Source organism: Ailuropoda melanoleuca, chromosome 1 (genome assembly GCF_002007445.2).
Source record: "Ailuropoda melanoleuca isolate Jingjing chromosome 1, ASM200744v2, whole genome shotgun sequence".
Classification (NCBI taxonomy): domain Eukaryota; kingdom Metazoa; phylum Chordata; class Mammalia; order Carnivora; family Ursidae; genus Ailuropoda; species Ailuropoda melanoleuca.
Genome location: NC_048218.1, coordinates 52,670,427 through 52,693,839, shown reverse-complemented (window position 1 = coordinate 52,693,839; position 23,413 = coordinate 52,670,427). Strand labels below are relative to the sequence as shown.

Here is a 23,413-nt window from a genome sequence, read left to right as displayed (position 1 = left end):
ACTAATTCAGCATAAATAGTTCAATAATTCATTATTTTATTTTCCAAGACTTGAACTAACAAAGAAAGAATGTGTATGTCAGCAAATAAAACATTCTTCTAATTGGTTTTCCCATCCCAAACAATACTCTCTACCTTTTGACACCCAACTCGTCCGCTATTTTTGTTGTTCTGCTTCTGCATTCAAAACAAACTTTTATATAATTTTATTAAAGGAGAGGACCAGGAATATGGTGGGGTACAAGGATCCCGAGCTCACCACATCCCATGGACACACTGAGGCAACAACTACACCTGTACAACTTACTCTGAAAATGACCTGAAGACTGGCAGAACAAGCCTCCCCAGCTAGTCATGGAGAGAATTGCACGTTGAAAAGGGTAGGAGGGGTGGGGATGTGGTTGGGAGCCTAACCCCTGGTTGGACTAACCACAAACAGAAGGGACCTCAAAAGCATGGAGGAGAGAGGGGATCATACCCCACACTGGGTGCCACCCACCCTAGGGACCTGCCCTGGGAAGAAAAGTCCCTACAAGTCTGGCTCTGAAAACCAGCGGGGCTTAATTCCAGGAGTTCTCAGCAGGGCTTAACTCTGGGAGAATGAGAGGATGATAAGAAGCTGAGTCCCTGCCCTTAAAGAGCCAGCATACTAAATAACTCAACCCACAACACAGCACAGAAGCAGCGGTTTGAAAAGCACCTGGAATATGTGTGAAGGAGATCTATTGACCAATCTTGGAATGTATGCTGGAGGGGCAAGGATCTGCAGGAGAGTTTTCCAGAAACAAAAGCGCTGGCAGGTGCCATTTCCCCCCTCCCCCAGCCCAGATAGCCAGACACTTGTGGGAGGCAGCACAACAGTCTACACCTACCTTGCTCGCATCATGTGCTCTGCCCCCACATTCCCCTGTGGAGCCAACCCACCCGCTTCTTCAGGCATCCTACCAAAGCAGCTCCCATTCCACCACGTCTGGAAGGCAGCCCTTACTGGGACCAGCACCACTCCAAAGTAACTCCTGCCCTTCCCCACCCCCAGTGGGAGGGAGATAACACACACACCACATCTGTAGTCCCTGCAGCTGGGCCTCTTAGCTAGCTGTGCAGGGAGTAAGCCCTGCCCTTTAGTGCACCTAAAACTGTGGCACACAGGCTAATTTCAGACAGCTGGGGCTGACTGCTAGCCCCACCCACCGACCAGTTGCTATGGCAACTGCAATAGCTCTCTCAGTAGCATAGGGAGAAGACCCTGCCCAGTGTGCCCACCACAGGCGAAGCAGTCACAGCTCAGCCACAACAGGAAGACACACACAGTTCACACAGGGAACACCCCTGCAGTGTGTGGTCCTGGTGATCAGGGGATGGCACTATAGGGTACCAGAAGACTTCTATATAAGACCATTACTTTCAAGATCAGGAGACACAGTTGACCTACCTAATACACAAAAACAAACAGAGAGAGAAAAGAAATGAGGAGTCAGAGGAATATGTTCCAAATGAAAGAACAAAACAAAATCAGAGTAAAAAAGCTAAATGAAACAGAGATAAGCAATATGCCTGATAAAGAGTTCAAAGTAATGATCTTAAAGATAGTCACTGGACTTGAGGAAAGAATAGATGGACTCAGTAAGCACCTCAGCAAAGACATAGAAAATATAAAAAAGACCAGGTAGAGGTGAAGAATTCAATAACTGAAATGAAAAAAATATACTTAGAATGAATCAACAGCAGATTAGAGAATGCAGAAGAATGGATCAGCAATCTGGAAGACTGGGTAATGGAAAGCAACCAAGCTAAACAACAAAAGGAAAAAAAAAGAATAATAAAGAGAGAATAGGTTAAAGGAGCTCTGTAACATCAAGCATAATCACATTCACTTTATAGGGATTCCAGAAGGGGAAGAGAAAGGGGCAGAAAACTGATTTAAAGAAATAATACTGAACATTTCCTAATCTGGGGAAGGAAACAGACCCATAGGTCCAGGAATCACAGAGAACCCTAACAAGATTAACACAAGGAGGTCCATACCAAGACGCATAATAATCAAAATGACAAAAAATAATGATAAAAAGAGTTTTAAAATCATCAAAAAGAAACAGTTACATACAAGGGAAACCCCATAAGGGTGTCTGCTGATTTTTCAGGAAAAAGTTTGCAGGCCAGAAGAGAGTGGCAAGGTATACTGAAGGTGCTGAAAAGAAAAAAAACTACAGCTAAGGATATCCAACAAGGTTATCATTCAAAATAAAAGAGATAAATAGTTTATCAGACAAACAAAAATTAAAGGAATATATTACTACTCAACCAGCCGTACAAGGAATGTTAGAGTGAATTATTTAAGTGGAAAGAAAAGGCCATACTAAAAGAAAATTATAAAAGGAAAAAATTTCACAGGTAAAAGCAAACATATAGTGAAGGTAGTAGATTAATTATTGATAAAGCCAGTATAGAGGTTAGAATTCGAAAGTAATAAAATCAATTATATCACAAAATTAGTGAAGGGATACACAAAATAAAAATATGCAAAATATTTCATCATATACATAAAACATGGAGGAAGGAGAAAAAATTTAGTGCTTTTAGAAAGTTCAAATTTAGGTGACCACCAGCTTAATATAGACTGCTATCTATACTTGTAGGATGTTATATACGAGCCCAATGGTAACCACAAATCAAAATACTAGAGACACAAAAATAGAGAAAGAAATCCAAGTATAACACTAAAGAAAGCCATCTAACCACAGTGAAAGAGAGTAAGTGAAGAAGAAAGGAAGAGAGAAACCCTACAAAAACAACCAGAAAACAATAAACAAAATGGCAATAAGTGCGTGCCTATCAACAATTATTTTAAATGTAAAAGGACTAAATGCTCGAATCAAAAGACATAGGATGACTGAATGGATAAAAACAATGGCCCATCTATACTGCCTATAAGAGACTTACTTCAGACCTAAAGACACATATAGACTAAAAGTAAAATGATAGAAAAAGATATCCCATGCAAATGGAGGCAAAAAAAAACAAAAACAAAAACAAAAAAACAAAATCCACAGTAGTAATGCTTATAACAGACAAAACTGACGGTAAAACAAAGACTGTAACAAGAGACAAAGAAGGGCATTATATAATGATAAACGGATAAATCCAAAAAGGATATAACAATTGTAAATACCTATGCATCCAACATAACAGCACTTAAATATATAAAGCAAATCTTAACAGACAACATAAAGGTAGAAATTGATCAAATATATTAATATTTCCAATAAGGAATTATTATCTGAAATACATAAAGAACTTATAGAAGTCAACACCAAAACAAACAATCTTATTTAAAAATGGGCAGAGAATCTAAACAGACATTTTTCCAAAGAAGACAGACATGGAAAAATGCTTCACATCACTAATCATCAAGGAAATGCAAATCAAAACCACAACATGATACCTCCTCACACCAGTGAGAATGGATAGTATCAAAAAGACAAGAAATAACAGGTGTTGGCAAGGGTATAGAGACAAAAAACAAGATTGTGTACTGTTGGTGAGAATGTAAAATAGTACAGCCACTGTGAAAAACAGCTCGGAGTTTAATTAAAAATCAGAAATAAAATTTTGGGTATCTACCCAAAGAAAACAAAAACACTAATTTGAAAAGATGTATGACCCTATATTTACTGCAACATCATGTATCATAGCCAAGATATTGGAAGCAACCTCAGTGTCCATGGATAGAAGAATGGATAAAGAAGAAGAGGTTATATGAACAAGTTTCTTGTAGATATATTTATATATACCCTATATATATATATAGGTGTGTGTATATATATATATACACAGCCATAAATATATATATATTTACTCAGCCATAAAAAGGGACGAGATCTTGTCATTTGTGAGAACATGGATGGACCTAGAGGATAATACGCTAAGCGAGTCAAGTCAGAGAAGGACAAACATCGTAGGATTTCACTTATACGTGGAATCTAAAAAACAAAACAAATGAATAAACAAAAGAAAAGCAGCAGCAAATCCATAAACAGAGAACAAACTGGTGGTTTGTGGGGGGAGGACATATGGGTGAAAAGGAGATACACGTTTCCAGTTATAAGGTGAATAAGTCACAGAGATGGAAGTACAGCACAGGGAATATAGTCAATGGTATTGTAGTTGTGTTGTATGATGACAGATGGTCGTTACACTCGTGGTGAGCATAGCATACAGAATTGCTGAATCACTATGTTGTATCCTTGAAATTAATGTAACATTGTGTGTCAACTATACTTCAGTAAAAAAAGGGCCCCTTTTAAACATCCTTTATACTTCCATGATAGATGTCATACTTTCCAGTATTCATTAAGAAACATTTTTCATATTCATTTATCAAAATGAATATTTCTTGAGAGAGTATTATTAAGGATCTGGGCCACCAACAAGGTAAACATAATCTCTGCCTTCATGGGGATTATAGTCCAGTGGGGGAGAGAAACATAAAATGATTCATAGAAATAACTACATATTTACTGTTTGTTAAGGGTTAAGATGAAATCGTGGAGAGAAATCTCCCCTGTGGAAGTGACCTTTATGTGACTTGAAGATGAGTGGAACTGAGCCTGGTTGGGAAGGTAAGTGCCAAGGCCCCTCTCACGGGAGCCTTCCTAACTGATACCAGCCTAGTTGGGGGCAGGGGGGTGGGCAGCACACACTTCATTTAGATATAACTCAACTGGTTAGGAAATAATTCAATGGAACTGGATTTTACATGCCAAAGCAAAGCACCTCTTTGGTTATTTCTGGAGTACTCAAAAAAGCTGCAGAACCGGCTCGAGATTTCATCCAAGAATGGAGAACGAGTAGGAACAGACATGCAGGTTTGAAGGTCCAGGGGAAAAAAGAAGAGAATTGCATAATCATTTTATCCTACCAAATCCTGCTCATTCGGTGAGGGAACTAGGAAAGATTTTGATTGCTGCAGATTTGCATTTAGGAAGCATTCCCTGGGTACCATGTGGGGACTGAGTTAGAGGGAGCAAGGACACTTTCAAGGAGACGCTTGGGGGATCAATTAGCCTGGGGAAAGATGACAGAAGTCTGGAGGAGGGTCGACAGCAAAAGGGGTGAAAAGAAGTGCAAACATGTGAGGTGTAAATATAAATACATAAAAACCAAAAGCTGCTTATGAATTTGGTGACACTTTTAAGTGTTTGTGTTTGTTATGCCAGCATCCTTACACGTTGGAAAAATAGTAAAAACACTTGTGGTATTTTGAGTCCTCTGAGCTGCCACCGCTGCCAAGATGGGATTCGGCGCCCCCCCCCCCACCCCGGAGTTCTATGGAGGGAGAGGAAATGAGGGCCAGGCCCCTGAAAGTACAGTGCCAGTCTGCAGTGCAAGTCTGACCCTGGGGCATTGTGGGGGGGGTTGGGGGTGAAGGAGAGACTGCCAGCAACTCCCCCACTATTTAGCAGGGTTCTAGGGCTGGTTCCCTAATTAACAGTTGCCCTTTTAAGCTGCGGCTTTTTTTCTATGCCTCTGGGCAGACAAATCTGCTCCCAGGCTCTCACTGCCAACCCTCCCCATTGCAGCTGGCAGCGTGGAAGGTGGGGGTTCCCTTCACGACCCTGTCTCCATCTGTCTTGCTGTTCTCTGTGTGGTTGCTCTATCTTTTGTGGTGCAGGAGATGTTCAGTCAGCCCTCGGTTCTTTAGGAGAAGTTTCTCTATAAATAAGTATAGATTTTGCGTATCTGTGAAGGAGGTGAGTTTAGGATCCATGTTTCCATCTTGGACCAGAACACAAAAGGGTCCTTTAAAAAAAAAAAAAGAAATTGCTTGGAAAACCTGTTTTTAGCTCCTTAAAATGATGACACTAAGGCCATACATGGGTTTTCACACGATTTCTCCCCAAAGACAGGCTCAAGTATGTGATTTGGATGAAAGATTTGGGGAACGAGAAAATCACAATATGAAATAGAAACAGCATCAGGAATGTCAGAATTCCATTTTCTCAAATACTTGTCCTTGATTTAAACAATAAACATTCCTTTAGAGGAAAAATCAGAGAAAAGGGAAGTGTGTGTCTTTTGTATTCTAGCCAAGGCTTTGTGAAGAAAATGGAAACTGGGGACCTAGAAGTGCAAACCTGAAATGAGCACTTTCCTCTGGGATAAGTGTTTGGAGAGAAAGCTCCAGATGGGACAGACTTCCCCTACCTGAGCTGAGGGCCCACATGGTGCCTCAAGAGGAGATGGAAATTTGGATTTGAAAGTGAAATATCCTACAGTTTCTTGTGGGCAGCTACTTTAATTTTTTCAAAATAGTGTTCAGGCCAAGCTCTTCAGCCAAAATTTGCATCCTTTGTGTTATTAGACCTTCTCCCTTTGCTCCCAGTTATGCTTTTACCGCTCATGTTGTCTCAGGTCCTGCTCAACTCCTGACTTCTTGGGTTCTGACTCTTGCTCGAAATGCCATGTGTGCCTTTGACCTTAATGAAAAATTTCTCCAAAAACAAGGGGTAAGTGAGGTTACAGGTTTTCCAGCTCTTTCCGCATATTGCTCAGGCCTCCACTCCTACCACCAGGCCTCCAGGCCAGGACCCCAAGAACAAGTAGACAGGGCTTCATGCCAACAAAAAGTGACAGCCCCCCAAATACCCTGGGGCTTTGCCAGATTTGTACAAGCATAACTTATTATTTTGCTGCCAGAAGAGTGAGATAAATGAGGACTCAAAGGACCAACAAAAACTGAAGGCTGTCAGGACTAAAGCAAGCTCAGACATCGTGGAGCCTTGGCCCAAACTTGATGCCAAAAGGGGAGTGCTGAGGTCACACCCCAGATGTCTTGGTTGGCATCAAAAAGCTCCAGAAAGAGCCAATCGTTTAAATTCTTCCCTTCATTCTGGGCCAGAAATTCTTAATTCCAAGGAGGAAGTACGGCAGAAAAAAGGAGGGGACCTCAGAGCAGAATGAACTCCTGGACTCTGAATTATTGGCACGACGGCCGGATTTGGGCATGTGACAATAGATCACCGTTCTTGTGTTTGCTGACACAGCTTTGAAGCCCTCATCCCAATCTCCAGGCTCTTGGCCAGGACTCAGATGGAAGAGACAAAAAAATAATAATGGGGACCGATTGTGGAGGAATATGTCAGCGAGTGTGACATTCATGAAGATTCTGCTTGGGGGAGACGAACTGCAAAAAATTGAATATTGAAACTAGCAGTTGTCAGAATTCTTTTCCCCGATCCCCACATGCCCCTGCAAAGTTTTATAATAAATATCAATTACCCAGTAGGAGGGGAGTGAGTTAACAACTATCACCAGACATCTGGCTTCCGAAGCACCTTTGCCAAAGAGAGCACAACCTGTGCAACTGGATCTGAGCAGCCTTCGTTCTCGGTGGTCTCGAGCATCCTTGCACCCAGAGAAAGGAATCACTTTGCTATTTTATTTAATGGTTTATTTATATTTTTGCGTAAAATATTTTGGCTGTATGACTTTCTGGACTTCCCTCTTTTACAACCAACAATCACACTGAAATGTGAAATGTACCTGAAATTAACAAAGGCAATGTCTCATCCCACCTCTCCGATCCTATTTAGGCTTGAAGAAGTGGGACAACAGCAGACAGAGTGCAAAGCAGAGGAGCAGAGAGACCTGGGTTTGCTCCCAGCTTTGTGCCTGCAAAGCTGCTCATCTGTGACCTAAAGTCAGCCACAACAGTTGTCTCAGTCTTAGTCGGAGTTGTCTTTTGAATGACGGGTTAGAATTAGATCATCTCCAAGGGCCCTGGTTGCTCTAACACTCTACTGCTGAACTCAGGCTGACATCTGAGACAGACTCATGGGACTTATCCTCAAGTTTTCATTCCTATAATGATATGTGGATGACTAGGGGCTGAAGTGTCGGGAAGATATCTTGGAAATTTCCCCATAGAGACGTCAAGAGGAAAGAGTTCACAGTCTTTTTGCACCATTTCTGCTGAGTGTTCCTTATTTCTCTGGTCAAGAAATATAAGTTTCGAGAATATCTTCAAAAATAGTATGGCTCTCTCCTTCTCCTCTACCCCTGGAGGTTCCACTGGGTGATGAAGTTCTGAAAGAGATGTGGGAATCCAGCCAAGCACTGCCTTCAGCCGCACTCACAGGGAGGAGGATACAAGAATCTGCCGACAGCCAGCAGGGAGTCCATTTTGAGCCATCTGCAGATACTTTAGAGAAATTGTTCTCTTTCAATGAGGAAAACCACACATACACAAAAACATGCTCACTACCTATTTACTGACCCATTGCAGACCACCAGTCTCTTCTCACCAGTCGTTCTTCCAACATGTAAACTATACCACAACACCCATAATGCTTCCGTTTCAATTTCGGAGGCAATATTTTCAAGATCCTTGAAAGCTAGATTGACAACAGCCAGCCTATGACTTCTTTTTTTAAAAAAATTAATGGTTATGTGGCTGTTTCATATCTATTTCTGAGTAGCAGTTCACCCCAAAATTTAGTTTCAAAACAACAATTTCTTTCTCATAGTTCTGTGGGTTGATGGGAAGGTTTTTCTGGTAGGTTCATCCAGGCTCACTCATTTTGCTGCATTCAGCTAGAGAGAGTCCCTGACTCCTTCACTGATGTCTGGTAGGTGGCCCTGGCTGTTGACTAGAAGAATTTGGTTCTCCTCTGAGAGGCCTCTTTTCTTCTAGTAGGCTAGACTGGTTTCCTTACATGGTGGTTTCAGAGCAGCATTTCAAGGGAACAAAGTGGAAGCCACAGGCGTCCTAGAGCCTAACCTCAGAAGTTCTACATAATTTCTGCCACATGCATTGGTCAAAGTAAGTCACAAGTCCAGAGCAGAGTTAGGAGGTGGGGAAACAGACGATCTCTTGATGGGAGGCCCAGCAAAGTCAAAGAGACATGTGTGCAGGAATTGGAGGACTGTGGACTGTTCTCTTTACCTCTACCTACTGCAGATAACTTTTAAAATGATTTTTAAAAAGTAAAACATTATAACTATGAAAAAAGTGGAAAATGTATCAATAATTATAAATAAGGAAATAAAAATCACCCTTAATCCCACCACCCCAAGAGAATGACTGTTAATATGTATGTATGTACACCCAGCATTTTTCTATACATCTTTACATTAGGTCAAGATATACATACTGTTTTGTTCCCTGATTTTTAGAATCCAACAGCATGCCCTAAACATTTTCTCATAATGTACCTAATATATTAATGTGCCGTGACTTATTTATATATTTTGTGTATTTTTACTACTATAAATAATCATATAGTGAACTTTATCATATAAATCTTTGTGCATATCTCTGATTATTTCTTTAAGGTTAAGTTCATAAATTAGAATTGCTGGGTCAAGAGAAATATATTTTAAGACTTTGAGATATTTTGCCAAATGACTTCCCATAAAAAATTTAAAATAATTTTATGTTCTCAGCAGAAGAATACAAGAAATCCCTATTTTCCCCTTTTCCTTAACCCTGGTGAATCTGAGAGGTGAAACTGATATTCATAGCTATCTCAATTTATATATCATTGTCAATAATGTTGAACATTTTCCCATTTTTATCAGCCATTTGTATTTGTATTCTCTCACCAATACAGTCTACTGCTTGTCTCTCTCTCTCTCTCTCTCTGGAAATATCCAGAAGAAAATATGGAGAAGTCATGTTTCTTGCTTATTCTTAGTGGTGATATAAGCTTAATGCAGTAAATGACTTAAAGTGTAAGGGTCTCACTGTGGATACATCATAGGTTCATAGTCTAATAATTAGACATCAGTAAGTATCTCTGTTCTGCCCAGTTGTTTCTCTTCCCTAACATCTGATGCCTTACTAGATTTTAAGTAGTTTGGGAGCAAGAATCATTTCTTAATGCTTCTCTGTGTCTCCAGCACCTACAGATGGCAGATGTCAATGGTTGTTGGTTGGCTGGTTGAATAACTGAATGGATGAATGTTGGCCTAAGAATTTTTCTACCCTTCTATCTGATTCTATCCTGCTTCAACTTGAGAGACAAGCTAGAGTTTTTCATGCTGTTGAAATATACCATGCTATTGAAATATGCCATGAGGATATTTCTGTTAACTTTCTAAGGACTATCACTGAGTTTTGGTGCAAAAGGATCAATCCTGGCATACCCCAAATGTAGTAGTGCATTATTTCAAATAATGGGGTGCCCAGTCTCCCTGGCTCTTATACCCCATGTTCTCCTCATTTAGCTCTACACCAGCATCCAGCCAATATTCATTTTCTAAGCCTTTCTGGTCCATCTCTGCTCATAAAATTAATTCTAGCTTTCTTTCCCCACTTCTCCTCTACCTTCTCTTGAGCATATAACTTTTTTCCCTTTCTTCTCTTTCCCTCCCTGCCTCTCCCTCCTTCCTTCCTTCCCCCCTCCCACCCTCCCTCTTTGCCCTTCCCTGGCCTTCCCAGGCCTTCCCTCCCCTTTCCTCTTCCCCACCAGACTTGGTCTCATGAGACATAATTATTTTATCACTTTTAAGTGCTCACATTTATAGTAACTACTTGTCCATAGGAGAAAGAGACTGATATAATGATAATTAAGGAAAGTTTTTTCCATTAAGACTCCTTCTTCTCACAGACACAGGAGACAGAATAACAAGTATAGAGGAGAGCACTGAGCTAGAATGGCTGCCAGAACAGGTGATCCCAGGGTGAATCTAATAATGCAGGCTTGATCTATGTCACTTTTAAACCCTTCCACCAAAATGCTATCCACTTCCGGGAAAATCTACATGTTTATGCCTCCTTTAGCCTCCACCATGCTCCACCTCTTTCTTTTCACTATTCTCTTCTCCAGACTCTTCCTTCATTATTCCTTCCAGTGTCCCTTACGGCAATCATCTCCATCCAGGATCTCTGTCTCTCACCTCTGCTTTTGTCCACACCCAACAGTTGAGTCTGTTAACCTAGTATTACCACAACTAACTTAACAACAAATGCCAAGAACATACTATCATCTATTAGACATTTCCAGCATCCAAAGGACCTGGATGATCCAATTACTGATCCTTTGACAAATAAATTCACTGAGCCACTCAGGAATACTCTTTTTGGGCACTGGAATGCAAATTTTCTTCTTATAACCGACTTGTACCTGATTAGAACCTTGATGAGTGAAGATATTTTATGGGTTCACAGCTAATTGAAAGGATCAACTCATCAAGTTTTATAGAGCCTTTTTTTTTTTCTCTGCTTGATGATGCAGAACTCTGCAGTCTTAATCAGGTACCTCTGTACCCCTTGAGCTGATTCCAAGATAATTTTTGAGGGATGTATTGCCCTATCTCCAAGCAAATCCATGACTAATCTCTATTCAGGGTGGGTCAGCCTCTCATTTTTTTTTTAGGTTTTTAATTAAATTCCAGTTAGTTAACACACAGCAAAATATTAGTTTCAAGTGTACAATTTAGCGGTTCAACACTTACATACAACACCCAGTGCTTCTCACAACAAGTGCCCTCCTTAATCCCCATCACCTGTTTAACCCATCCCCCCCACACCTCCCCTTTGGTAACCATTCCTTTGTTCTCTATAGTTAGGAGTCTGTTTCTTGGTTTGCCTCCTTCTCTCCTTTTTTTTCCCCCTATGCTCATTTGTTTTGTTTCTCTAATTCCACATATAAGTGAAATCATATGGTATTTGTCTTTCTCTGACTGACTTATTTCACTTGGTATTATACTCTCCAGCTCCAACCATGTTGTTGCAAATGGCAAGATTTCATTCCTTTTTATGGTTGAATGGTATTCCAGTGTGTGTGTGTGTGTGTGTGTGTGTGTGTACCACAACTTCTTTATCCATTTGTCTATCGATGGACACTTGGGCTTCTTCCATAATTTGGCTGTTATAGATAATGTTGCTATAAACAGGCGGGTGCATGTATCCCTTTGAATTAGTGTTTTTGTATCCTTTAGGTAAATACCTAGTAGTGCAATTGCTGGATTGTAGGGTAGTTCTATTTTCAACTTTTTGAGGAATCTCCATACTGTTTTTCAGGAATCTCCATACTCTTTTCCAGAGTCAGCCTCTCAATTTTTATCTGCATTTCAGTTTTGTTTGTTTGTTTGTTTAACAGGCTCCATGCCCAGTATGGAGCCCAATGCCAGGCTGGAACCCACGACCCTGAGATCAAGACCTGAGCTGAGATGAAATGTCTGAAGCTCAACTGACTGAGCCACCCAGGTGCCCCTGACTTCAGTTTTTACATCTAATATCAACCTGACTGGTTTTTCACGTACTGTCTAAAGTATATGAATCCACAAGATGAAATAGCAGCACTTCCATGCCTCATCAAAGAACTCTCCACCTCTAGCCAAAAACAGCTAGAAATTTGTGCTTGAGAAACCTGCAACCTTCCTGTGGCTATTGGTTTTTCTGGTCTCCTACTATTTTTTTCAGATGTACCATGAGTTTTTAAAAATTAAACATACATCCAAATGCAAGTTATAAACTGTAAACAGGTACAAATAGGTTTACTATAAAACATATAAAAACAGAAAAGGTTAAAGAATGAGAAAACTGAAAAAGAGAAACTGTATTATTTACTTCTTATAAGGCATGGATTGTTTTGTGTATTTCCACATTCCACATTGAAAACCTCTGCTCCCGCGCACAAGGGAAGTCAGAGGAAGAGAACGCTGTGCCTTAGCTTAACCTGTCATAGATGATCCCGTCAGCCCCAGCACCATCTTTCCTACCTTTACTCTTCTTAATTGCCCAGTTACTTTTACTGAGATTTAAAGTCCCAGTTTTTCAGCCTCTGCTCTATGCTACCAATTTTTTTAATAATTTTTATTTTGTTGTATTAGTCACCATACGGTACATCCCCAGTATGCTAACAATTTTTCAAACTTTATTTACATACTATAAAATAAAATGAAAAGTGAGCAGTAGAGGATTGGATGGCAGAGGAGATAAAAATGATAAAAAATTTGCTTCCACAGTTGAGTGATTGGGCAACCAGTGCACTCTTAGGAAGAAGATAGCTCCAAAGAGAGACGAATGTTAAGATTCCACTTAGTTTGTCTACAAATTTTGGAGGAACAAAAACTTTTCTTCCATCTTCTTTGTGTGAGACCTACTGACTGTTTTCCGGGAATGCTGAGGTGGAAGCTCCAACAAGCAGTGGTTTATCCCTGGCAACATCCTTACAGCATAAGCAGTGACTGCCAAGGTCAGGGACGAAGGCAAGAAGCAGGGTACGTTGTCTGCAGAGAACTTAAAAGCAAGAATAAATCTGAGTAAAAGTCTATTCAATTTTTATTATCACCATACACTGGCAATTCTAAATAATGTCAATGGTGAAATACTCCTCCCACAAAACATTGTTAGTCTAAAAAATTGCTATGATTACTGTTGAGTATTTTTTTTTAGATTTTATTTATTTATTTGACAGAGAGATAGAGAACACAAGCAGGCAGACCAGCAGGCAGAAGGAGAGGGAGAAGCAGGTTCCCCGCTGAGCAGAGAGCCCGACATGGGGCCCCATCCCAGGACCCTGGGATCATGACCTGAGCCAAAGGCAGATGCTTAACTGACTGAGCCACCCAGGCGCCCCAGTGTTGAGTTTTAATAATATTTGTGTAAGCTTAAAATTAACACCTTTTAATTTCTCATCCTTTAATAAGCAACGTATTCTACATGGAAGTTAATTCAGGAAACTTCCACTTATATGGGTAGGCCCTACATATTCAGTATCAGCTATCAACCCTCATTTCTTTTTAATCGAAACATAGTTGACACGCAAGGTTAAATTAGTTTCAGGTGAACACCACAGTGATTCAATAAGTCTGTACCTTATGCTATGCTTACCACAAGTGCAGCTATCATCTGTCACCATGCAACACTATTGCAGTGTCATTGACTAGATTCCCTATGGTGTACTTTTTATCCCCGTGACTTATTCATCCCATACCTGGAAACCTGTATCTCCCTCTCTCCTTCACCATTTTGCTCATCCTTGCCCTCCCCTCTCCTCTGACAACCATCAGTTTGTTTTCTCTATTTATGGGTCTGTTTCTGCTTTTTGTTTGTTGGTTTATTGGTTGATTCATTTGTTTTGTTTTTTAGATTCTACATTTAAGTGAAATCATATGGTATTTGTCTTTTTCTGACTGATTTGTTTCAATTAGCATTATACCCTCTAGATCCATCCATGTTGTTGCAAATGGCAAAAGCTCATCTTTTTTTATTACTAATATTCCATTATATATATACATATATAATTCACACACACACACATAGACACCACATCTTTTTTATCCATTCATCTATTGATGGACACTTGGGCGACTTCCATATCTTGTCTCCTGTAAATAATGCTGCAATAAACATAGGGGTGCATATATCTTTTCAAATTAGTATTTTATTGTCTTTGGGTAAATATCCAATAGTGGAACTACTGGATTGCACAGTATTTCTATTTTTAATTTTTTGAGGAACCTCCATACTGTTTTCCACAGTGGCGATACCAATTTACAAGTATTCCCTTTTCTCCACTGCCTTGCCAACACTTGTTATTTCTTGTGTTTTTGAGTCTAGCCATTCTGACAGGTGTGAGATGATATCTCATTGTGGTTTTGGCTTGCATTTCCCTGGTAATTACTGATGTTGAGCATCTTTTCATGGGTCTGTTGGCCTTCTGCATGTCTGTGGAAAAATGTCTATTCAAATCCTCTGCCCATGTTTGACCAAATTACTTATAATATTGAGTTGTATGAGTTCTTCATATATTTTGGATATTAATCCCTTATCATATATATCATTTGCAAAGATCTTCTCTTATTCAGTAGGTTGTCTTTTTGTTTTGGTTTCCTTCACTGTGTAAAATCTTTTTATTTTGATGTAGTCCCAATAGTTTATTTTTGCCTTCGTTTCCCTTGCCTGAGGAGACATATCTAGAAAAATGTTGCTAAAGCCAGTGTCAGAGAGATTACTCCCTATGTTTTCTTCTAGAAGTTTTATGATTTCAGGTCTCACATTCAGCTCTCTAACCCATTTGAGTTTATTTTTATGTATGGTGCTAGAAAATGGTCCAGTTTCATTCTTTTGTTTATTTAGGTCCCTTTTCCCAACACCGTTTATTGAAGAGTCTCTCTTTTTCCATTGTATATTCTTGCCTCCTAGGTCATAGACTAATTGACCAGATAAGCATGGGTTTATTTCTGGGCTTCCTATTGTCTTCTATTGATCTATGCATCTATTTTTGAGTCAGTACTGTACTGTTTTTAATTATTATAGCTTTGTAGTATGTTTGAAATCTGGGATTGTGTTACCTCCATTTCTGTTCTTTCTCAAGATTGCTTTGGTTTTTCAGGGTCTTTTGTGGTTCCATACACATTTTAGTATTATTCTAGTTCTACAAAAAAATGCTGTTGGTATTTTGATGGGGATTGCTTTGAATCTGTAGGTTGCTTTGGGTAGTAGACGTTTTGACAATATTAATTCATGAGCATAGAATATTTTTCCATTTGTGCTGTCTTCATTTTACTTCATTAATGTTTTGTGCTTTTCAGATTATAGGTCTTTCACCTCCTTGGTTAAATGAATTGCTAGGTACTTTATTCTTTTTGTTGCAGTTATAAATAGATGGTTTTCCTGATTTCTTTTTCTGCTACTGTTACTAACATATAGAAATGCAACTGATTTCTGGGTGCTAATTGTGTATCCTGCAACTTAACTGAATTTATTTATTACTTCTAAGTTTTCTGGTCTTCAGGGTTTTCAATGCATTGTATCATGTCATCTGCTAATAGTGACAGTTTAACTTCTTTACCAATTTGGATGCTTTTTTCTTGTGTGTGTGTGTGTGTGTGTGTGTGTGTGTGTGTGTGTGTGGTTGCTGTGGCTAGGACTTCCAGTATTATGTTGAATAAAAGTGGGAATGGACATCCTTCTCTTGTTTCTGATCTTAGAGGAGCTCTCAGCTTTTCAACATTAAGTATTATATTAGCTGTGGGTTTATTACATGGCCTTTATTATATTGAGCTATGTTCCCTCTAAATTCACCTTGTTGAGAATTCTTATCATGAATGGATGTTGTACTTTGTCAAATGCTTTTTCAGCATCTATGGAAATGATCATATGGTTCTTATCCTTTCTTTTGTTAATATGGTGTATCATGTTAATTGATTTGTGAATATTGAACCGACCTTGTATCCCTGGAATAAGTCCCATTTGATTGTGATGAATTATTTTTTAATGTATTGCTGAACATGGTTTGCTAATATTTTATTGAGGATTTTTTTACATCTACGTTTATCAAGATATTGGCCTGTAGTTTTCTTTTTCTGTAGTGTCTTTATTGGTTTTGGTATGAGGGTTATGCTGGCCATAGAATGTATTTGGAAGCTTTCCTTCCTCTTCTATTTCTTGTAATAGTTTGAGGAGAATAGGTATTAACTCTTTTTAAATACTGGGTACAATTCACCTGTGAAGCCATCTGGTCCTGAACTTTTTTTGTTGCAATTAATGGTTCAATTTCATTACTTGGTATCAGTGTATTCACATTTTCTATTTCATCTTGATTCAGCTTTAATAGATTGTATGTTTCTAGGAATGTATCCATTTTTTTCTAGGTAGTCCAATTTGTTGACATATAATTTTTCTTTTTTTTTCTTTTTTTTAAAAAAGATTTTACTTATTTATTCGACAGAGATAGAGACAGCCAGCGAGAGAGGGAACACAAGCAGGGGGAGTGGGAGAGGGAGAAGCAGGCTCACAGCAGAAGAGTCTGATGTGGGGCTCAATCCCACAATGCCGGGATCACGCCCTGAGCTGAAGGCAGACGCTTAAACGCTATGCCACCCAGGCGTCCCATGACATATAATTTTTCTTATTACTCTCTTATTATCCTTTGTATTTCTGTGGTGTCGGTTGTTACTCTCCTCTTTCATTTCTGATTTTGTTTATTTAGGTCCCTTCTCTCTCTCTCTCTCTTTTTTAATGAGTCTGGCTAAAAGCTTAGCGGTTTTGTTTATTTTTTCAAAGAACCAGTACTTTTTAAAAAAAAAAAAAAGATTTATTTATTTATTTATTTATTTGAGAGGGAGAGAGAGTGAGCTAGAGCACATGGGCGGGGGAAGAGGCAGAAGGAGAGGGAGATGCAGACACCCTGCTGAGTGGGGACCCTGACATGGGGCTTGATCACATGACCCATGAGATCACAACCTGAACCAAAACCAAGAGTCAGAGGCTTAACCAACTGAGCCACCCAGGTGCCCTTCAAAGAACTAGTTCTTAATATCATTAGTTTTTTCTTTCTTTTTTTTCTTTTAGTTTAGTTTTTAGTTTTTATTAGTTTTTATTTTAGTTTTTATTTCATTTACTTCTATTCTGATCTTTATTATTTCCTTCCTTTTACGAACTTGGGGTTTGTAATATGCCTTCATTTCAATTTTTAAAGTAAGTTCATAACACTTCAGAAACATTCAAGTTTGCCTTTGTGTCTACAACTCCTGTCCTGCTATGTATTCCTGCAGTTAAACAGTTTATTCTAAATAAGTAGTGATAGCCCGGTGAGTGTATAGAATAATTAATGGTATTTAAATTATACCAATTTGGTCCCTCTGTATGATTATGTGGAGTTTAATTGTGTTCAAAATTTTAAATTAAAAGAGTATTTAGACTGAGTGATATAATATTTTTTATTTGGTAAGTGAAAATTTTAATTCACACAAAAATATTATGCTGAATTTAAACAATAGCTTTAAAATTGACATTTGTTCTTTTACTGTTTTTTGTTTGCTTTAAAACTAGAGAATGAATCAAGAAATAATGATTATTACTGATCATTGCATAATTATTACTGGAAATAATTCTGTTATGTAAAGGAGAGGAATGTTAGAGTGATCCCCTCTGGGTGTCAGATATGCCAGGCATGCTGCTGGCTACAAATGTTGCCCAGAGTTTATGGTCACTCTCCCTGTTGCCCAGGCTCATTGTAACCCAATGTGATCCTGTTCTCTTGTGATCCTGTTCTCTTCTCTTTTCCTGCTATTCTCAACCAACCCACTAGTCAACGCAGTTTAATTCATATCGTAAATCAATTCATATCTTAAATCAATCTGCTTCCCAGTCTATCACTTTCTTGACCCCCTTAAAAAAGTTTTCATTTCTTTTATTAAACTATCTATGCTATTATATTCATCTGTGGATTGATTATTCTCAAATTTATATCTCAAATTTATATCTCACCTTTCCCCTGAACCCCAGACTTTTATACACAACTCTTATGCCACAGCTCCACCTGGATGTCTAATAGGCATATTGAATTGACTATGATCAAATATGATTTAACGTTCTTGCCATATCTGGGCTGTCCCCAGAGGTCCCCATTTTAGCAAATGGCATCATTCTTCAACAAGTCATTTAGAATATAACTTGATCTCTCATTACTCTGTTTCTCCTGTATCTCATACCCAGTGCATCAGTAGAACTTAAAAGGCTCAACCTTCTATATATAACGAAAATTAATCCAGTTCTCACTCCTTCCCTTACTACCATTTGATATCCGGGACTGTACAAAAGCTTGCTGCTGGGTTTCCTTGCTTACCTGTTTTCCTCCAGTCTCTTCCATAGCAGTGGCCTTAGTAAGCTTTGTAAAACATGAATGATCTTATGTAAATAAGTCATATCATCACTCCCCTGAGCAAAATGCTCCGGTAATTTCCCATCAAATTTACAATAAAAACCAGAGACCGTATGTTGGTTTACAAGTGCTGTATAACCAACCTGGCCCCAGTTGTGTTTTTGACCACTTTTCTCATTTCTCTTTCCTTACTCATTTCACTCTCTTCAGCCACACTGCCTTTGTTACTATTCCTTCAACACACCAACTGTTTTCCTGTCTTATGTTTTTTATATTTGCTTACCCCTTAGCCTGAAACATTTGTCCCAGCATTTTCTGGGCTTTACCCCACACATCTACAGGTCATTGTTTACAAGTTATCTTTTCTGAGATGTCTTCCCTGAACACACTGCATTATATACAACACAGAAGTATACTCAATTGCCTTGCCTTCATTTCTTTTCCTTCAGGGCATTTTTCAATATCTGACATATTATATATTTATTTTCCACCTTACAGTGTAGTCTCAAGGGTGCAGAAACCTTGCCTACATTGCCCACTGCCCACCAGAGCTATGATTTGTATAGAGAAGCTCTGTAGTCACTGAATTAACAAATGGACAAATGTACCCAACTTTTATACCAAATCCAAGTCTGTGCTCTTTCCTGTTCTTTATCACTTTTTTGTTTCCTCAGCTCCAACTGGGGCATTAAGGAAGCACCCTTGACTTTTTGCTAGCGTCATCGAACCCCATTCTCAAAGTTTCCTGAGAAAGATATGTCGAAGAAATAGCTGGCCCTCTGAGAATATCTTTAGGGAAAGGGGCAGTGAGGCTAGCCACAGCAGCAGCAGAGTCAGGCTTCTCCACCTGACTGCCTTCAACAATGATTATCCAACAGCCATTCTCTGCTTCTTCATCTTGCTTTTGAATCATGGGATTCAATCCTGGTGACCATGTATCCCATCCTAGAGAATAAATCACATATGAGCCCAATGGTCTTATATAAGGGATTGTAGCGATCTACTCAATTTCTCAGTCACACTGGAAAAGGAGGTCATGTGACCCAGAACTGAACAATGAAATATAAGGGGAAATCTGCTTGAGTTTCTAGGGAAAAATCTTGGTTCCAAAATGAAAAGGCAAAGCCTCCAGAGAAAATGACCTTGCTACAGTCCTTCCTTCCCACTCAGGATTTTGGCTGAGGCTGTCATGATGCCTGCCAACTTGGGACTAACAAGAGAGCAGATCAAGGATAAAAATCCAGTGAACTGAGGATGGTAGGAAAAAAGGGGAAGAGATCAGGCTGGTAATGACCCTATTGAACCTCCAACAAGAACCTTGCAATCAAACACTATGCTTCTGGTTAAGTAAATAGTATACGTCCCTGTTTATAAACCACTGCTAATCAGGTTTTCTGTTACTTTCCCACAGATGGACTAGCCAGGCACAATAAAATGATGTCTAGACAGGTGACAAATAGGGTTTGGTGAGACCCTAAAGTCACCTCTTCCTAATGAAGGATCAAACAAAAGGCCTATAATATGGGGCCATTAACAGAAGGCGTGGGTGCTGTCCTTATCAGGTTGCCAAGAAGAAAGCAGAGGGAAGAACAGAAAGGCGGAAGGGCTCCCCTTGGCAGAGAACCAGAGCAAAGGCAGCTGTTGCTTATCGTGGACACACTGAATTTATCACAGTTGTGTGTCACACCCTAGCAGGCATTTCTTTGAAAATGTACTGGGGAGTGTGCTTGTATGTTGTGCCTGCTTGTGTGTGGAGGCATGTCCACGTCAGTACCACAGGGTATAAAACATCCTTTCCTGACCAGTCTTTTGCAGACCTTTTCTGAACTTCTTGGTGAGTGAATTTGCCCTGCAGCCACCCTTCTTAATTCTTCAAACCACTTGGGAGAGATCCGGGCTCTTCCACACTGATACTGATGTTCCTCTGTCTGTTCTCTCTTAAAACTCTCCACGTGCTCTTTCCCCTTCTTCCCAACCATAGTGGAGCTCAGAGACACCAGCGTTCTGTCTTTCCTCCCAGCCCCAGGACACTGCTGTTCTACAGGATGAAGTCTCCCTCCTGCTTCATTCTCATGCTCATCCTCCTCCAGCTGATGACCCCAGGGACTGCTCCATGTACCTTAGACTCCATTGTGGCTACAAAGATAAAGGAAGCTCTCACTGCCTTAGGTGATTGACTGGGGGCGGGGAGTGGGAGAGAACCCCTGACCATGCCTCCTGTTCCTAAACCTAACTTGTCTATTCCATCCCCAAATACCCAACCTCTATGAAGTCCATTCAAGCTTAATCTTCCCGCCCAGAGCTCTGCTTCCATATCATTTTTGGATTCCTGGCTAGAACTTCAGGTTTCCCTGATGATGATAGCTTGATGATGTTGGTGATGAGAAGGAGGATAGTTATAACTTATGAACACTCATCATCAATGAAGTATAATGCAAAGCTTTACATAGATTACTTCACTTAATTTTTTTTCACTTTAGAAAGTAAGTACAACTATTACTTTCATTTTACAAATGAGGAAAGTAAACTTCAAAAGCTAGTGAGTAGCATGATTATGGACACAGTGATACCTCTGAGGAAAAAAGGAGATTTGGAAGGGGATTATGGGAGATAGATATCATGGGTAATATCCCTTCTTCTCTCCTATTCAGAGTTAAATCCTTCCCCAACAAGAAAGTTGTCATGTATCAGTATCAAGAACTCAGGCAGAGTGTCCTCCTGCCCTGCAGGTGAGTAACTCCATGAGGAGGAATGGTGGGTGAGATGCCCTGTGCCCTCCCCTGACCAGCCCCCCGTCTCATGTCTGTATTATCCTGGGGCTGAGTCATAACTCCTGGTTCCCAGTGATCTCTTGCCCATTCTCATTTCCCTTAACAATGCTGTTGAGGGCTCTTGGGTTTCTGCCTCTTCCCTTCCCACCTCCCTTTCATGACCTCACACATCAGCCCTCCTTCCCTCAGTCGTCCTGTTAATGATCCGTCACCTACCATTCCCCCTGTCATTCATCTCCCTTTCTCTGTCTATTCCCTTGTTTGGGTGGGTAAGGCCAGCATAGAGGTAAATGTATCATGAAACTAAGCAAAGAAATGCCCAGGCCTCTCACTTTCACAGGTCTCCCGTGGCCCTATACCTAAGTTTGTTTTAGTAATTTTTGTATTTTTTTCCCCTTAAAGAGGGCTCTCAAAATTGAATTACCTTTCAGCTCCAAAAAACTTAGATCTACCACTGGGCTGCACAGAAATGAAAAATGGTAGGAGTCCCCCCCCCCCCAGAATCCAAGGGTTCTAATGTCTGTGTCTCATGTGCCCATGCAGGGATGGTTGTCACCGGCTGTGCCTGTGGCTATGGCTGTGGTTCCTGGGATATCCGGGGAGAAACCACATGCCACTGCCAGTGCAGCACGATAGACTGGACCACTGCTCGCTGCTGCCACCTGACTTGAGGGGGAGGAGGAGGAGAACCCAGCTGTGTGACCATGACCGTAATGAAACCATACGCCAAACAGGAAACCTGACTCAAACTGTCCCTTCCATTTGTTACAACCTGCTTCTTGGGTAGTAAAGACAATTTTTGCATCTCTCGTGGTTGTATTTTTTATATTACTGCCCCTGCCTTAGGACTGCTTTAGTCAAAAAATTTCTCCAGCGTCCTAATTGCCCCATCTCAGCAAGGATGAGGAAAAATATGGGGAGAATGGGAAAAACGATACTCCAGCTTCCTAGTTCCCTCATTGTTTAACAAAAGAATGATGACTGTGCCAGGCATTTTGCTTGGCACTACAAGTACAGAGAAAGAAAATAACATGCATGCCCTTATGCAGCTCACTGAGTAGAACAGTGGGTTCCAAACTAAGTGCAGGCAGACTTTCCAAGGTGGAGACAGGTAATGACAGTTTTAAAAGAATAAATTTCTAGATTTCTGCTTTGTGTATATACTGTTTTCTATACTTGTGTGTCAGAGACATATTTTGATCAAAGTGATGAATTTGCCATTGTCTTTCTCCCCCATAACAAAAGAAAAACACAGCCTTTACCTGCCATAGAACCTTACCATGATTCATCAGCTCGGGGTATAAATATCTGCAGAATGGAAAGGAATGATTTAAAATATTGGCACACAGGTTGAGTGATCTGGTGACTGAGTAACAAGTCCTTTTATAGGTTGTGAGACATCCAGTGTTTGATGTAGAAGGATATCATCCTGTTATCAATTGGTAGACCACCAACAATATTTTTAATAATAAGTTGCAGTCTAATTTTTAACAAATAATTAAAAGGAATTCAAATGAAGTGAATGATATCACTACAATAAAATTTTTCCCTCCCTGCATACTTAATTATGAAGTTGTCATCTTAAAGCTTTTAACTATGAAAAGAAAAAAGGGAAATATACTTGGCTCTAAACCTCATCTCTCTCTAGGATTATTTGTTCATGGAGATATAAACTACTCAAAGCGGAAAAAAAGCAGCTCCATCTCATTAAGAAATACATTTCCAAAATATACTGTGTGTGTTTATTACTTATCAAAATTGGTTACAAATGTTTTGTTCAATTATGTACTGTTAATTGGTGTAATAATAACTCAATACCCTACTTATGGCAAGTAGAGTGAGTCTCTTAAAATATAAACCAAAATCATGTCACATTTCTGCCAAATTATCTATTCTAGTGACTTCTCATTACACAGAAAATAAAATCCCAAGTATTTATCATGGCCAACATGATCTGCATCTAGCCGCTGGAAGTATCTCCAACCTCATTTCTAATCCTTCACCCTGGCCACATCTGAGTTCTTGG

General features: G+C 39.7%; 1 protein-coding gene across 2 annotated transcripts; it reads left to right on the top strand.

Moving 5' to 3' along the window:
- Positions 1-340: 340 nt before the first annotated feature.
- On the top strand, positions 341-22,156 carry RETNLB (resistin like beta). 2 transcript variants are annotated; one of them, XM_034665098.1, is made up of 5 exons: positions 341-379; positions 4,529-4,618; positions 20,637-20,785; positions 21,268-21,345; positions 21,931-22,156. In XM_034665098.1, the coding sequence occupies exons 3-5, from the start codon at positions 20,662-20,664 to the stop codon at positions 22,056-22,058; spliced, it is 330 nt and encodes a 109-aa protein (XP_034520989.1). In that variant the 5' UTR covers positions 341-379; positions 4,529-4,618; positions 20,637-20,661; the 3' UTR covers positions 22,059-22,156. The 2 variants fall into 2 exon arrangements, with proteins under 2 accessions (XP_034520989.1, XP_034521038.1); XM_034665147.1 differs by lacking the exons at positions 341-379; positions 4,529-4,618 and adding an exon at positions 19,190-20,450.
- The last annotated feature ends 1,257 nt before the right edge of the window (positions 22,157-23,413 follow it).